The sequence below is a fragment of the Mycetomoellerius zeteki genome, unplaced genomic scaffold, assembly GCF_001594055.1.
Source record: "Mycetomoellerius zeteki isolate Tzet28-1 unplaced genomic scaffold, Tzet1.0 scaffold441, whole genome shotgun sequence".
NCBI lineage: Eukaryota > Metazoa > Arthropoda > Insecta > Hymenoptera > Formicidae > Mycetomoellerius > Mycetomoellerius zeteki.
In genome coordinates this window covers 18210-36754 of record NW_017257437.1, presented here as the reverse complement: position 1 = coordinate 36754, position 18545 = coordinate 18210, and the positions used below count along the sequence as shown (strand labels likewise).

The window sequence follows — 18545 nt, the reverse complement described above, 5'->3', positions numbered from 1 at the left end:
AAACAATTAACAAGTTGGTCCTTCGAGCCAGATCTTTCGGCATTTTTGCGTGGATCGCGAGATCTGATGCGGGATCGGTGTGCAAATTCGAAGCAGTTATATAAATTTAACGACGATTAAGACAAAAATTGTAAGTCCGTTCTAAATATACGTCTGTTTTGTTATTGCTTTAGATAATAACGCACGATATATCAGTAGAGGAACCAATTCGGGTGCTTCACTTACATATTAATTGTTTACCTTGTAACAATATCCGTATTTACAATGTCCGTACAGGAATTAACGAAGAAACGAACTATTATAAAAACGAAGGTTACAACGTTCCAGACATTCTTGAAAAAGCTTGATATAGATACGTCCAACGCTCAGGAATTACCATTAAGGTTAGAACGTGCGGAGAAATTGTTATCCGAGTATGATGAGGTTCAGTCACACATCGAAGAGTTGACCGATGTAGATACAGAGGAACGTACGAAATTCGAGGATACATTTTACGCTACAATACTTTTAGGAAGGAACACAGCGACTAGGTTAAGTCCGAGCACGTCAAAGGAATTAACAGCGCCGGCAGCTATCGATATTACAACACATATAAATTCATTGTTAAAATTACCTGATTTAAAGTTGCCGACTTTTAATGGTGAGTACGATCAATGGATCACGTTTCGCGATACATTTGAAGCTATTATTGATTCTAATACAAGTTTGTCAAAGATTCAAAAGTTTTATTATCTGCAGTCAGCAGTTAAAGGTAATGCTGCGCAATGCTTTCAATCGCTTGTCGAACGAAAATTATGATGCTGCGTGGACATTATTAAAATCGCGATTTGAAAATAAACGATTAATAGTACATCACCATATCCAAGCGGTCTTTGAATTGCCAGTTCTCACAAAGGAATCTTGCATCAACATGAGAAAATTAATTGACGACATACAACAACACACGGTTGCATTAGAAAAGCTCGAACAATCGGTTCAGTCCTGGGATACATTGTTAATTCATTTGCTCACGCCTAAACTCGATGTTAAGACAAAACGAGAATGGGAATTTAAAAGAGAATTTTCGGAACTACCAAGTATGAAGGAATTCATCGATTTTCTGAATAAACGTTGTTCAATTCTCGAGACATTATTGTCTAACCAATTAAAGGATACTTCATCGGCTAATACGAAATCGCAGAAAAAATCTGTAAGTTTAACTGCGCAATCTTCCGTCGAGAAGCAATGTCCACTATGCAAAAACTCACATTGGCTATATGCATGTCCATCATTTCGTAAATTATCGAGCAACGAAAGATTGCGAGAAGCGAAACGATTGAAAGTTTGCTTGAATTGTTTACGTTCTCATCCTGAACGTGAATGTACTTTCGGTAGTTGCCAACGATGTAAGCGTCGACATAATACAATGTTACATCTTGACAATGATAATTCACAGATTAAATCAATCGATAATGAACAAAGGGAAGTCCCAAATAAGAAAACCGAAGACGATTCTGTGGTACGAACTAGCACTACTGCCACGACGTCGCATTGTACCAATAAAGGTGTAGTGCACTCTCTGTTATCCACAGCAATAGTTCTTGTACGCGATCATAACGGTTACTATCAAGAATGTCGAGCCTTACTCGATTCCGCGTCTCAGAGTCATTTTATGACAGAGGAGTTATGTTTACAACGATTACAATTAAATACTTTTAAAACAAATCATTTAATTAATGGTATCGGTCAAACAAGCGTTTTTGTGAATGACAGAGCCACTACCGTTATGAAATCAAAATATAACGAATATAATACAGAATTATCCTGTTTCGTAGTAGATTCGATTACTGGTACGCTACCGCCAGACAAATTCGACGTATGTCAATTCACGATTCCCAAGAACATTTTACTAGCTGATCCGAAGTATAATATTCCTGCTAAAATTGATTTGTTAATCGGTGTTACACTGTTTTATAATTTACTGCAGGAAAGGCGCATCAGTTTAGACAATAATCAACCGGTATTGCAAGAAACTAAGTTAGGTTGGATTATTGGTGGCGCATTCGTGCCCTGCAGGTCCTCGAGTCAATGTAACATTTCACAAAGTTATTTATCGCTGAACTCACAAATCCAAGAACAGCTCGAGCGTTTTTGACAACTGGAGGAAGTTACAAAATCAAAGCCTTATACTAAAGAAGAGCAGCTATGCGAGGACAATTTCGTGTCAACCCATCAACGTGATGAAAATGGAAGATTCATCGTGCAATTGCCACTGAAGAGTCCAATATCATCACTCGGAAAGTCGCAAGAAATTGCGGAGAGACGTTTACGGTCCGTAGAAAGAAAACTTCACAAGGATGTAAAGCTAAAGGAGGCATACATCAGTTTCATGCAGGAATACGAGCGATTGGATCACATGAGTGAAATAAGAGAAGCCGAAGACAAAGCTGAACATGCGAATTACCTTCCACATCACGCAGTCGTTAAGTCAACAAGCAGTACTACCAAAGTACGGGTAGTTTTCGACGCATCTTGCAAGACGACTTCAGGCAAATCACTCAACGATATATTACTCGTGGGACCGACCATTCAGAACACCTTATTCAATATTATTTTACGTTTTCGACAGTATACATACGTTATTATGTCTGATATTCATAAGATGTATCGGCAAATCTTGCTACAACCCAACCAAAAGGATTTACAACGAATTCTATAGAAGAAACCTTCTGGAACAGTCCAGACTTTTCGCTTGAATACTGTTACGTACGGATTAGCAAGCGCACCTTTTCTTGCCATAAGATGTTTACATCAATTGGCTTTGGAATGCCAAACTAATTTGCCTAAAACCAGTGAAACAATTAAGCGGGATTTCTACGTCGATAACTTGATAACCGGCGGAAATGATTTAAGTCAATTGAAGATTCTGAAGGAAGATATTACTAACGTTCTACGCAGCGGATGTTTTGAGTTATATAAATGGAATTCGAACGAAAAATCAATACTCGCTGCTGAGGAGGAAGAAGCGACAGATTCAGTAAACTTTGATAAAGAGGTAAACACTTTAGGCCTTATATGGAATACGAATTCGGATATCTTCCAATACAGGATCAATGCGAGGACTCAGCCATCAAAATTAACGAAAAGAGTCATATTATCCATTGTTTCGCAGATTTTCGACTCGCTCGGTCTGATCGGACCGATAACAATACAGTCCAAACTTTTACTTCAAGATCTTTGGCGTCTCAAGATTGATTGGGACGATCCAGTTCTCATCGAATTACACTCAAAATGGTCATATTTTCAAGACCAAATACGGTACATTCCTGAAATATTAACTCCTCGACATGCATTTAGTAAGGAATATAACACTATGGAGGTACACGGTTTCTGCAACGCTTCAGAAATCGCATATGGTTGTTGCATTTACATCAAAACTATAAATAGTAGCGGAGAAGCAACGGTTAATCTATTATGTGCAAAATCAAAGGTTGCACCATTGAAAAACGTCTCGTTACCAAGATTAGAACTATGTGCAGCCCTCTTGTTAGCCAAATTATATCGACAAGTCATGCAAGCATTAACAATAACTCCTGACTCGACATACTTGTGGAGTGACTCCACAATCACACTCGCCTGGATAAAGGGTGAACCATCACGATGGGTGCAATTCGTTGCAAATAGAGTCACAGAGATCCAGCAATTAACCGTCCAAGGAAGATGGAATTATGTAAATTCAAAAGAAAACTCTGTTGATATTATATCAAGGGGAATGAACCCAACTCAATTAAAGGCCTCTCATCTGTGGTGGAATGGTCCTGATTGGCTAAAGACGACGGATTGGCCTCTTCCTAAGGAAACCACCAATATTAGTGAGGATCTTCTCGAGGAGCGAAAGTCCACAAAGATTTTCCATAGCCAAGTAAATGATAGTGACGAGTTGTTCTTGAGATTTTCATCTTTGACAAAGTTAAAACGAGTGATAGGATATTGCTTACGATTCAAACAGAACGTGTTGCAGCCTGACTTGAGGACTGTAGGACCGTTGGCAGTAGCAGAATTAAAGAATGCAATGACGGTTTTAGTCTCATTAGCGCAGCATCGCGATTTTATCAATGATATACGAAGTTTAAAATCGTGCGGTCAAATAAGTAAAACAAGTAAGTTACGTTCATTAGTTCCGTTCCTGGACGGCCACAACGTGATGCGAGTTGGTGGTAGGTTATCGAACGCACCTATTCCTTACGCTCAGAAATATCCAATTATCTTGCCGTCAAAACACCCACTAACTCGATTGATTATTGTACACGAGCATTACAAGCATTTACATGCGGGCCCTCAAGCTCTATTGGCAGCAATACGCGTACATTTTTGGCCACTTCATGCTCGATGCACCGTGAAGGATGTACTACGAAAGTATATCGTTTCTTTTCGAGCTAAACCTCCAATGTTACAGCAGCGGATGGGTGATTTACCAGCAACACGTATTATGACAAGTCGTCCGTTCTTAAACACGGGAATCGATTACGGTGGGCCTTTTACTATAAAGATATCACGAAACAAGACTGATAAGGCACATATATGTATCTTCGTATGTTTCACTACGCGTGCTGTACATCTAGAGTTGGTGGTAGATTTAAGCACTCTGGCTTTCATCAGAACATTGCAAAGGTTTATAGCACGTAGAGGTAAATGTGCGAATCTCTATTCAGATAATGCGAAAAACTTCGTTGGCGCGAACAACGAGCTGCGAGAAGTTGGTGAAGTTCTGCGAAATCCAGAACATCATGCGAAGATATCGGATTTTTTGGTAGAAAATTCGATCAACTGGAATTTAATCCCTCCACATTCGCCTCACATGGGAGGACTATGGAAAGCCGCTATTAAGTCCGCTAAAACTCATCTGCGAAAAATCATTCGAACGACGCCTCTTAGTAATGAGGAATTATATACGCTGCTGGTACGAATAGAAGCCTGCCTCAATTCGCGACCTCTCTGTCCATTGACAGATGATGGTATAGATTTAGCTGCATTAACACCAGCTCATTTTTTGATCGGCGTGCCTTTGACTTCATTTCCAGAAGTAGATGTATCCAATGAACCAGTCAATCGTTTAACCAGACACCAATTGACACATAATTTATACTGTTCATCATCAATATCTATATCATCGTCAATTATATGTAGATGATCTTGCAAGTCTTCGTCTTGCAATGCCGGCGGGATGTTTAATATTTATTATAATTTCAGTTATAATTTTCAGTTACGATTATTTTCTTGTATTAATAGCGAATCATTTGCTGTGATGTAAATTTAGTTTGAAAACCGCACTTAAAAGTTCAGCGCCTTCTACCGGATCTAGCGTGAAGCAGAGAAGAAGGAAACGCGACCACCGCGGCCATGATACAACTACGTTTTTGTTTTCATTGTTAGACGGTTGAGTTTTGTAATGGACACCGATCACGTGTCGATCTGCGTTTCGTAGTTACTACGTTTAGTATACTGAGTTATCAAATAAAGATATTTTGTTAGAGAATATCCGTGTATCATTGCATAAAACAAACAATTAACAATGTAGGAAGCGTATATATTCCGTTTCTAAATTTTTATTTTGTTCGCGCGCTTCCGGCTATGGCGATATATGCTAGAATATCAGCGCGCCTGCGCAAGGAGAAAAAGGTAAAGGAAGGTTAGAGCGGAAGAAGGAGGCAGTCGAAGAATGGATAGTAACAGCTAAGAAGCGTGAACGATTAGTGTATCTCTCCTGAATTGTTACCCAATAAATATTGGCTCACCAAACATTCCATCATTGGAATCATCTTATTTCCTACATATATATGTATGTAACTTAATTGTGTATGGTACTAAATTACTATAAAATATACATACTTGATAATTTAATGTAAACTGTAACGCAATGTCAGTTTATTATTTTGAATTATTTGTAAGATTGTAGATTTTTTAAAAAATAAGATGAGATCATTTTTACGTCAATCAAATGATCCTAATTTTACACACACATCAAATAATAGAGAATACGGAAATAACCGATATGTTTTACTGAATACTGTAATCTGACCGAATACTCCGACAATTTATGTAATGTTATTTGTGTTTTAAATATCCTTTATATTGTAACTGGCTCGTAACCCTTCTTTTATTTATTGATTTAGTCAATTTTACTTTAAGTGCTTCAAAAAGTTTGTCATTAATGCAAGGCACAACGTCCCACGTTTGTGTAAATAATTGTAGAGAACGTACTGAAGGCAATGCAATTGTTTTCTTCAATTCTCTATAATTTCTTGGACTTAAAAAATACAATGACAAAGCGAATTTTTTTAAATCACGATCGTATCTTCTGCCACGTTTGTTTTTGCATTGTGCATTAATTTATGCTGCTAATATTTTATTAAAACTCTATGGTAATAACTTACGGCCTAATTTTTGTAAAGTTTTTTGTTCATTAGTTTCTTTTTTGGCTTGTATGTTCTTCTTTTCTTTCAAACGGAGTCGTCGGATTGTTTCACAGAGCGTTTTATTTTGTGCCTTCAATTTTACGATCTTCAAATGCAGCTTCTTTTTCCTTGGGCTATCCTCCGACGATTTCATGTCCTGTTTTGTATCATTGGATGTACTTCTGTAACAAGTTTAAATTTATATAAGATATTGAGAAAAAAGGTTTATTATTCTAACAGAAACAAATAGTAAAAGATTACTAAATAAAATAATTAAATGTTAATATGGCTCAATTAGAATAAATCAATAAATAAAACAAGGGTAAACGAGCCAACTACAATATAAGATCTTTAATAAACGTATATATATACAATAATCAAACGTTTCGACACCGATCGGGTCATTTTCAATGTACAATAACAAAACATCTTACATACATAATCAGAAATTCAGTTAAAATATGATGTCCAGTAAGAATTTGGTTATATTCATAAAAAGCAGTCCATATTTAAAACTATTGAAGAGATCAAAACTCATTCTACCATCTGGATAAATAATAAATTAACGTTGCGTTATAAATTAGATAAACGATGTACATGTTTAGTAAAATAGATTAGAGAGAATGTAAATTAAATAAAACATATATACCTCATATTGTCTCAATGATGTAATGTAGACAACGATAGGAACACTCAGTTAACAAAAATATATTTTAAAAAAAGTTATGTATAATAAAAATTATTAAGCCATGATGCGCATGAATATAGCGTTTAGACTCAATCGACGTCAAGCGACATTATGACAAAAAGAAAACAAGGAAATAGGAAAGATAATAAAGAAGGAGACAAGGACATTGTTAGGAGGGGGAAAGAGATTGGATAATATTTAGGTATGATTCTGGCAAGGATTCTGTGTCATTTTGTTTATTTAGCCCATGCGTTTGTCGTTTTATGTGAACCATCTCCGATATCAATCTCTTATTAAACGAAGCTTCTCTGTCTAATATTTCCACATTATCCCAGTCGAAATTATGATTCTGGTCAATGCGATGACAAGTGATGACTGTTGGGGATTTTGACTTCTTATTGATATCGGAGACATGTTCGTGCAATCTTGTCTTTAATTGTCTTTTGGTCTGACCCACGTAACTGGCTTCACAATCATCACAAGAGATCTTATAAACTACATTTTGATTAAATAAGGGATCTAGCTGATCTTTACCCTTTTTTATGAATTTATTTAATGAGTTTGGTATCGAGAAGGCCATTTTACAATGACACATATTGGCTAATGGAGCAAACTTTTCCGACACCGAATTCACATAAGGAATCGTAAAAAATTTTTCTCTTATCTTTTTGTCAATCATTCCATTTTTATTGATGTGAAACTTTATTCTTTGCTATATTCATGCGCATCATGGCTTAATAATTTTTATTATACATAACTTTTTTTAAAATATATTTTTGTTAACTGAGTGTTCCTATCGTTGTCTACATTACATCATTGAGACAATATGAGGTATATATGTTTTATTTAATTTACATTCTCTCTAATCTATTTTACTAAACATGTACATCGTTTATCTAATTTATAACGCAACGTTAATTTATTATTTATCCAGATGGTAGAATGAGTTTTGATCTCTTCAATAGTTTTAAATATCGACTGCTTTTTATGAATATAACCAAATTCTTACTGGACATTATATTTTAACTGAATTTCTGATTATGTATGTAAGATGTTTTGTTATTGTACATTGAAAATGACCCGATCGGTGTCGAAACGTTTGATTATTGTATATATATACGTTTATTAAAGATCTTATATTGTAGTTGGCTCGATTGCCCTTGTTTTATTTATTGATTACTAAATAAAATACAAAATTATAATATGAAGAAATAAAATGTATTATGTTAATGTATGTTAGCGTGCAATATGTTGCATATTCTAGTACACAAACTTTATTTTATTTAAAAACATTAATACCCTTGAACTCTTTAAGGCCCAGACATAGATTCTGTTTGAGTAAAATTTTTTTCTTTAAAATATAATCTTTAAAAATGTTCCTTATAAAGAATTTTGTGAATCAAATAAAATTGTTTTTTTGAAGGTACATTCATATTTATATATACACTCCAGCTACAGAATTCCAATTAAATACTTAAATTAATAATAAACATGAAAAATCAATCTTGTACTTTAAGAAGATAAAAAAATAAGAAATTATAATACTAATCGTTTAGATATTTTCATGAATAATATGTTACACAAAAGTGTCAGTGAATTTGCTGTGCAAACAATCACTATAGTGGCTTGTTTAGTGAGAATACTATTATTTTTTAAGTTGAAACGACAATTCTAATTGCAACTAGTAAGTGTGAATTAAGAGTATTATACCGACAGGTATAATATTCTTAATTCACACTTACTATGAATTCACTACTGTGTCTGTGATGATCCGGTGGGATTAATGATAACGTTCGGATATTAACGTAAATAAAATATTTATTGATGATAATAATTGATGATATAAATGTGTACGCAGGAAGCAATAATACGAAAGCAAAAAGGGACGATCTTACAAGAATAGAATACATATATTAGAGAGAGGAAAACCAACGCACAAAACATACTACTAGGGCGCCACCTAACATAACTAAAATAACTAGCGCCATATATCACATATCCTCCTCAATCAAATAAAAAAATACAAAAAAAAATAATTAATGCCTTTATTCTATTCTATAGATTAAGTTTCTCGACCGGTTTAATCCTTCTTTTAGACTTAACATTAGTAACGCTAATCTCAGCGTTTTCTTCTTCTTGAACAACATCTCGCTTATTTTCATTTCGAAATTCTTTCGCAATTTCTTCTTTCCTTTGCTTCAAATAAGCTTCTTCCTCACTATAAAACTTTCTCATTTTAACAATTTGTTCTGTGTCTTTTCCATGCTAACCCTTCCTCATCCAACGTTTTACATAAATAAGTTCTAACGCCTAACTTATCCTTAATAATTGCTTTCGCCATGTTGGCTTCGTTAGACACTTATAATCTTTCACATATATCAAGTCTCCTATTTCAAACTCGATTTCTCTATTTCCTCTAAAATATTGCATGTGTTTTTCTCTAGCCTTTTCTCTTTCCGATCTGGTCAACAAACTCAATCTAGTTCTCATTTCGCGACCCAATATTAACTTAGCTGGACTCTCCTATACTAGTATGTGGTGCATTTCTATATGATGCTAAATATCTATTAATTAATGTAGTTGTACTCACTGACGCATTTCGCTTATCTGCTAACGCTTTTAATAGCCCACGCTTAAAATTCCCTACCGCATTTTCTGCCAAACCGTTAGTGGTAGGATGATAAGGAGCTGATGTTCTATGGTTAATTCCATTGTTCCTACAAAACTTAGCGAATTCCTCCGACACAAATTGTCTGCCATTATCTGAAAATATCATTCGCGGAAGACCAAAATGAGCGAAACACTTTCTTAGCCTTTCAATAGTCCCTTCTGCATTCGTGTTAGACATTTAAAATACTTCCGGCCACTTTGAAAACGCATCAATTACAACTAAATAAGTTTTATCTTTAAAGGGTCCCGCGAAGTCAATATGGATTCTATCGAATGGAAATTCCGCTTCTGGGAACTTGATTAACGGTGACTTACTAGGATTACTGGCCACGGTTCTATACTTTGCAATCCTTAACATAACTCTCTATTTCTTTATCAATTTTAGGCCACCAAAAGTATTGCCTTGCTACTGCTTTCATTTTTGCAATTCCTAAATGAGCTCCGTGTATCTCTTCTAATAGAGCTTTTCTAAATTTACCACGGTACCAATGGTACACGACACAATAACTCTATATCCCCACATAAGGAGTTCACTTTCAATGCTAATTTCATCCGCCTTATTCGCAAACTCTTTTACATCCTCGCTAGTTTCTTTCGGCCATCCATTCCTCGCATATAAATATACTTTACTTAATGTTTTGTCTTTTCTTAATTCTTTTCTTTTTTTTGAAAATAATCTTCAACTTCCACCTCTTTAACTTTATCTGTTCTAGGCAGTCTAGATAGGCCATCCACTCCATCATTATTGGTGCCTTTAATGTGCTCAAATTTGTATCTAAAACCATTTAAAAACAAAGCCCATCTCTGTAGTCTGCCCGCAGCCATTTGCGGAATACCTTTGTGCTCTCCAAACAAAGCAATTAACGGTTTATGATCTGAACACAAAATGAATTCATTACCCATTAAGTACTGATAAAATTTATTCGCGGCCCAATAAATAGCTAACGCTTCCTTATGTATTACCGAGTAATTCTTTTTTGCTTCATGCAATATTCTGGACGCGAAAGCAACCGGTTTTTCTGTACCGTTTGGCAAAATGTGCAACAAGACCGCTCCTATGCCTACCTCTGACGCATCACAGACTAGTTTAAGCTTCCATTCTTTATTGAAATGTACTAGATTCCTGTCTGAAACTAATTCGTTTTTAATTTTTTTAAACACTTCACACTGCCTCGTCTATTTAAATACCTTATTGCCTTGGAGCTCATACAAAGGTGAAAGTATTTGCGATAAATTTGGTATAAACTTACCATAATAATTAATCATGCCAATAAAGGCCTTAACTTCCGCTTTATTTTTTGGCTTAGGCGCTTCTACTATAGCTGCTATTTTTTTAGGATCTTTATGTAATCCTTCCTTATTAATAACATGCCCTAAATATCTAATTTCAGGTTGAAAAAATACTGATTTTTAAAAATTAATTTTGAATCCTGCCTCTGAAAGACGTTTATCAGGTATGTAAATATGAAACCGGAATTTACCAATAGATGGCCATAGCTGTCAATGTAGTTGCCGTCAGACCGCGTCATTGACGTCATTTCCTTGTTCTGACATCTGACAAAAATTTTCAACTCACAACAATACAAGTTTCATACAACAGTATAGTTTGTAATAGCGTTGAACATGTCGAATTTTGTGCCTGGAAACTATGATTTGCGGACAGCATTGATTTTCTGTTACCATTTGAAGAAAACTGCTGCAGAATCGCATCGAATGCTTGTCGAAGCTTACGGTGAGCATGCTCTTGGTCAATCACAGTGCTTTGAGTGGTTTAAAAAATTCAAAAGTGGCGATTTTGACGTGAGAAACGAAAAACGTGGAAAACCACCGAAAAAGTTTGAAGACAGCGAATTGCAAGCATTGTTGGATGAGAATGACGCTCAAACTCAACAACTCGCGGATCAATTGAATGTGACACGAGAAGCCGTCTCCATACGTTTGAAATCCATGGGAAAGATCCAGAAGATGGGAAAATGAATTCCACGTGAACTGAATGAAAGACAGCAGAAAAACCGAAAAACCATTTGCGAAATGCTGCTCGCCAGGTACAAAAGAAAGTCATTTCTCCATCGAATTGTGACTGGCGATGAAAAGTGGATATATTTTGAGAATCCTAAGCGTAAAAGATCATGGGTAATTCCAGGCGAACCATCGACTTCGACTGCAAGACCAAATCGCTATGGACGGAAGACAATGCTCTGTGTTTGGTGGGATCAGAAAGGTGTGATCTATTATGAGCTGCTAAAACCTGGCGAAACCGTTAATACTGAACGCTACCGACAACAAATGATCAATTTGAATCAAGCTTTGCGTGAAAAACGACCGGAATATCAAAAAAGGCAACACAAAGTGATTTTGCTTCATGATAATACACCATCACACACAGCAAAACTGGTCAAGAAAACGATTGAGGCGTTTGGTAGGGAAATATTGTACTTTCGCATGCGGCTTACTCACCAGACTTGGCTCCGTCCGATTACTACTTATTTGCATCGATGGGACACGCACTTGCTCAGCAGCGCTTCACTTCTTACGAAGATGTACGAAAATGGCTAGATGACTGGTTTGGCTCATAAGAGTAACAATTTTTTTGGCGTGGCATCCACAAATTGTCAGACAGGTGGGAAAAATGTATAGTTAGCGATGGGCAATACTTCAAATAAAATATTTTTTATCATTTTCATGCAATAAACGCGTATTTTCTATAAAAAAATTCCGGTTTCATATTTACATACCTGATAAATACTTCTCTTAAATTTTGCAAATGCTCTTCTTTATTCGCGCCTATAATTACAATATCATTTATGAAATTAATTACGTTTTTTATACCTTGCAAGATCTTTTCCATAGTTCTCTGAAAAATTGAACAAGCTGGTTTGTTTTCAAAAGGTAACCTTTTAAGTAAATAAATTCCCTTATGAGTACTCCAAGCCAATAGTTTACTGGTTTCTTCCGAAACTTCCAACTGATTATACGTTGCCGTGAGATCTAATTTCGTGAAAAATTCTCCGTTGCTTAATGCCGCAAATAACTCCTCAATTCTTGTTAATGGATGCTTAACGTCTTCAAGATATTTATTGACTGTTACCTTATAATCCGCACAAATTCTTAAACTATCGTCTTTTTTAATGATTGGCACTAATGGCGTATCCCATACCAAGTTATCAACTCTCTCGATTATTCCTTTTTTTTCTAATTCTTTCAGCTGTTCACCTACTTTCTCCTTGAATGCTAACGGTATTGGCCTTGGCTTGACAAAAATCAGATTTGTCTCTCGTGCTAACTTAAGGTCTATGTTTTCAAACTTATATTTACCTAGCTCGTCCTTGAATAAATCCTTATACTCTTGCAATGATCCCTCCAGACTAATGTTCTCATTTAACGAATACAAGGATGCTATCTCAATTTTCAAAAGTTTCATTAAATCTCTGCCCATTAAAATCCTACTTCTTTTCTTAATTACAATTAAATAGGCATTAATGGTCGTTTCCTTATGTGGATGGGTGCACGCTTAATGAATGTGATTCCACAATTAAAAATAGATTGCTCTTTATTAAGATTTGTACACTATACAGTAGTACCTCTTGGTATTAAATGGATTTCTTTATGGCGCCTTGCGGCGCGTGTGAATGTGTGTGTGTGTATGTGTCAGTGTAAAGTATTTTCCTTGTCGGAGTCTCCCGTGTCGGAGTCGGTCCCGAAGAGTTGCTGGGATAACCGCGGGTTAATCCGCTTCCTCTTCCTCTTCCTTCGTCCCGGCGTCCTCGGTTTCACGGGCGTGAGCGGCAGCGGGCTGAGCGGTGGTCCGATCTTGAACTCCTCGAGTTCCTCCGGTGGCGGTAACGGTGCGGATGGCAGCGGAGGCCACACATTCGTCTGCGTCCCGATGGTGGTGGATGGCCGCCGTCGAGGGTCCCTGATGAGAGTACTCTCTCGTGGAAACCTCAGTGGTACGAGCTTCCACGGGAAGAAGCTAATTCCCGGGTCGAGAGTGGCCTCTCCGGAGGAAGTTCACCGGTGGTGTGAGGGGGACCGGAGCAGTCCCGTCGGCGTTTCCGTGGCAGGGTGGTAGTTGCCTACGGCCAGGACCGTTGTACAGAGGCCCAAAAGGGGCTCGCTCTGAATTCGAAGGCCCGAGGATGAGCTCACTTCGAGGATACGCAGAGGCCCGTATAAGAGCTCGCTCCGCAATGCAAAGGCCCGTGGTAGAGCTCACTTTGCGGCAAAGGCCCGTGGGAGAGCTCGCTTTGCGTGAAGGCCCGAGGGGCTCACTTCACAGGATAAAAATGATGACCGTCGCTATCGGCCTCACTGTTCTCCGTGCGCACGGTACAAAGCAGGAGTAGCGAAAATGCTGCAGTTACAACACAGTGATGTACGAATCTATGTACAATATATTTACACGTTTATATATATATACAGGGGGCCCTGAAAAGGGCCGTTTTTCGCGAGTTACGGCGCTAGTCGCTCTCGGTAGCTGAGTTACGGCAGTGTGGTCGTCCACCGCAAAGACTCCTGCTCGTTGTTGTTCCGGTCCGCGAGGATACAGTCAGGCGGGACCAAGGGCCGCAGGTATTTTCTCCACTCTGGCGGTATGCCCGGTGGCGTATGCGACAAGTATGTTCCCTGCGGCGGTCTTGTCGGTGTCCACTCTCCTTCAGACGTCTGCGTTGCTGCCGATGCTGTGGGCGGCGTGGTAGAATGATGCCTCGGCCGGGAGGAGTGTCCGGCAAGGATGACAACAACTCTGGCGCAAAAAGGTAGCTCGGTGATGTAGATCGATGTCGGCGGCTGTCCCTCTCGTTGAACGTCACTCTTGGCGGCAACATCAGTCGAAGGCGCCTCGGGGATATATCCAGCCTGTGCAGCTGCCAGTTCCCCGTCGCTGCCCGTGGTAGTCCCGTGAAGCGGTGGCCAGCCTGGATAGCCCCTCTGCGGGCCTCGGTACTCGCTGCAGGTTGTCTGCTGGGATACACTCTCTCTTGTGCTGAGAATAGCCGGAGCGTCTTTTCCTGGTTACAACACAGTAGTCTCTCGGAAGCGCCGTGAGCGTCGGGCCGTTGTCGCGACGGGCTTTTTATCCCTCGTTGGGGTGAGTTTCTCGCGTGAGTACACGCTTTGCGCTTTCGTCCCCTGGGGGTTGCGTTGCGCTACTCGCGGTATGCTCGACGCAAGCACTCGCGAGAAAACGGGGCCCGCGTAGTGCTTGTGCGAAAACTTGCTGCGCCTGGTTTTTGTTTTGCAGCGCCCGTATGTGCGGGCGGCCTACTTGCTGGCGCCATATGCACTGTCCAAATTTTTCTTTGAAAATTTTCTCCGGTATTATTGATTTACCTGCACCTGTATCTAATTCCATATTAATAGATTGATCTTCTATATCAACATTAATCATTAAAGGCTCCTCGCTGTTAACTACATTGCATAAATTATACATGTCTACAATCTTCGTATCGCCGTTTTTCGCTTCCGATTCTAAATAATTTGTACTAGATATTGCATTTTTACCGCTTTTACAAATTTTAGCCAAATGGCCTACTTTACTATAAATCTTACACTTGTATGCCTTGTACTTGCACTTTGCGAAAACATGCTTGGTGCCCCCGCAATGCACACACTTCGGTTCCTCTAGGGATTCTTGATGCTGCTCCGCTGCTTTCTTCTTTTCCTGTCCCTCTCCTTTCCGATAAGCCACCTTAGCTTTTCCTTGTCTTATGCTGTGGATATCCACCGTATCCGCCTTGGATGATGTTGCCAGAGCTGCTTCTTTCTTCCTAGCCACTTCCAAAACAGATTGAAGCGTTGCCGTATGATCCTCTTTGCAGACTGTCCAGAATTGACCCTCTTCTTAATTTGGCCACGAACCTGTCTTTGATGTAGTCGTCCAGTTGTACACCAAATTTGCAATTGCTTGCCTTGCTCTTAATTCGGGCAAACCACTCGTTCACAGATTCTTTTTCAACTTGCTTCAAATCGTAAAATTCGATTCTTTCCTTAAAGATTGATACTCTAGGCAAATTGTTTCTTCAATATCTCACATAATTCTTCATAAGACCTGGATTCTGGTAATACGGGATCACAGAGGTCTTTTAAGATTTTGTATGCGTCCTGTCCTATCAGGGTTATTAATACTGCTACTTTACGTTTCTGCGACACTTGATTAGCAACAAAGTACTGCCCGAGACCTGGTAAAAATTCCAATCTTCACCGATGCGAAATTCTGCTAAATGCCCCGATTGTAGAATAAAATGTGATGCTTGGCATTATTTGCTCTCTGCATTTCTTTACTTGCATCGACTGACTGTCGCACCAGATGAATTTCGCCTTTTTGCTGCTGCAACTGCTTTTGCAATTCGATTAACTGCAATTGTTCTGCTGCAACTGACAATGAGTTTTAAATTGCTCTTGTTCTTTTCTCCTACGATCGAGTACTTGCTGCTGCTCAATCATCTGTTCTTGCACCTTCTGCAATTGCTGCTTTTCCTTATCAAAATCGTTCGGTATTTCTAACCTTTTAACTTATGGCTGCCTTGGTCGTTATGAATTGCACAGGCTTGTAACTTTAATCCTCGTCGCTAATATAATATGTGATTGTTTAGACTAAACTCAGTAAATGTTCAGTACACTAATTATTTTATATCGGCATATTATATTCAGAGATTCATATAAATAATATTATTAAACATGTGTGCTCGTTATCGATTTACTTTCAGCGTTTATTTCTGTCAACAATTATTCTGTTCAAAACGCGCTTGTTATCGATACCGACACGGTCAGAATTCATGATAGTTTTTCTACCGATCAGCTATTTACTTCGTGTCACACGATGTATATATTCGTAACTTTTCTGTCTTTCCCGCGAAGCGAAGGTTACCTCTCGGTACCTCTATACGTATATCGCTTAATTCTAGACTATTGTCAGTTGACTTCGAATAAAGCTCAGCAGCACATCTCATTGTACATCGCTCTAATTCTCTACTCTTTTCGACACCTCTTGACTCCTCGTATATGTTCAGTATATTTCTGACATCACCAGCGGACCTGGTTTCCGGTACCACTTTCCCTTCGCAATACTCACAACAGTGATGATCCGGTGGGATTAATGATAACGTTCGGAAATTAACGTAAATAAAATATTTATTTGATGATAATAATTGATATAAACGTGTACGCAGGAAGCAATAATACGAAAGTAAAAAGGGACGATCTTAGAATAGAATATATATTATATATTAGAGAGAGGAAAACCAACGCACAAAACATACTACTAGGGCGCCACCTAACATAACTAAATTACTAAAATAAGCTTACTAGCGCCATATCACAGTGTCAATAGAAATAGTATTTAGGAAAGCTCAAAGTGAATGTACCTAATTATGTACTGGGCCTTACAGGGTTAAATGAATAAAATTTGATGAAAATTAATATTAGTCTACACAAATATGATAATAAAAATCTACATTCGATTTAATGTAATTTATAATAAATTAAGACTTACGGTTTAACTATCTCAGCATCCACGTCATCAACAATAATTGGCAGTGTTTCTGTTCAGATTCCATATTGCTGATAGTATAAAATTTTGTTACACATTAAATCTCATATGAAAAATAGAAAATATTATCTATTACCTGTTTTTTTCCCGTGTTATTTTATTTGCATATATATTTCTGCAACAAAAATATATGATATCATAACATTACAAAATAAAATCATATTAATATATATATATATACTATATACGTACATAGAATATATTAATATACGAGTATGTGTTACGTATTTAGTAGTAACCATTTAGATATTTTCGCATCTTTGAATTACAGTGTTAGGGTGCAGCGGTTGCCTGTTACTATTCCACCGCTGTCACCAATTATGTTACGTATTAAGTAGTAATCATTTAGATATTTTCGCATCTTTGAATTACAGTGTTAGGGTGCAGTGATTGTCTGTTACTATCCCACCGCTGTCACCAATTTTGTTACGTATTTAATAATAACGTATTTAATAATAACGTATTTAATAATAACCATTTAGATATTTTCGCATTTTTTAATTACTGCATTTTCGCGTTCACGGAATGTCGCCTATTTACCTTATGACCCGCGGTTTGGCGTAGAATTCTTGCGTCATATGATACGTCGCGCCGTGCGCGGAGTTGGGAGAAAGAGAGACGGTTCGGCGCGGTGCGCGAGCGGGATATAGGTTTGGAAGAGTAGCAGATTGTTTATTAGAGTGGGGGAAGTATGATCAGAGTAGGAGCGAGTCTCAAGGTCGAGCGGCAAACCATGAGACTGCTACCGCCGGCGTATCGCATACTACAGAGTCTCTCATATTATTTGATAAATTATAATGGATTTGGAATTTTAAATTAATAATTACGTATTATTCTTTTGGAATGGAATTTGGCATTGTTTCTTTTTTGGAATTTGGCATTATCGATGTGAGACGAAGTAATTATTTGATTGAAATACTTTAAGAATTATGTATCAAATTCGCCATTGGCGTTAATGCTTCCGCGAATTATTGTAGTTGTAATAAGAACCAACATGATTAGCGTTCATTTAGCAAAGAAATTAATGATGGATCCAAGCAATTCAAGCCGTTTCATCACTTCATACCTTTGTAGGAGGGGATAAGGGGGAGAATTAAGCAAAACAGAATATAACGCTGAATACGTTTTTAATACGCTTTTATTTATTATACAGGGTGTCCCATTTTAAATGATCCAGCCAAATATCTCAAAAACTAAACCC

General features: G+C 37.7%; 1 protein-coding gene and 1 long non-coding RNA gene across 2 annotated transcripts; one reads left to right on the top strand and one right to left on the bottom strand.

The window, feature by feature from the left end:
• Positions 1-264: 264 nt before the first annotated feature.
• On the top strand, positions 265-5170 carry LOC108726840 (uncharacterized). The gene is made up of 4 exons (XM_018454624.1): positions 265-751; positions 849-2069; positions 2148-2528; positions 2718-5170. Exons 1-4 carry the CDS (start codon positions 265-267, stop codon positions 5168-5170), a joined length of 4542 nt encoding a protein of 1513 aa, XP_018310126.1.
• A 1102-nt stretch (positions 5171-6272) lies between these two features.
• LOC108726841 (uncharacterized) lies at positions 6273-17406 on the bottom strand. The gene is made up of 2 exons (XR_001936820.1): positions 17288-17406; positions 6273-6616 (listed from the first exon to the last, which is right to left on the bottom strand). It is a non-coding gene; the product is annotated as an uncharacterized lncRNA (long non-coding RNA).
• Between the last annotated feature and the right edge of the window lie 1139 nt (positions 17407-18545).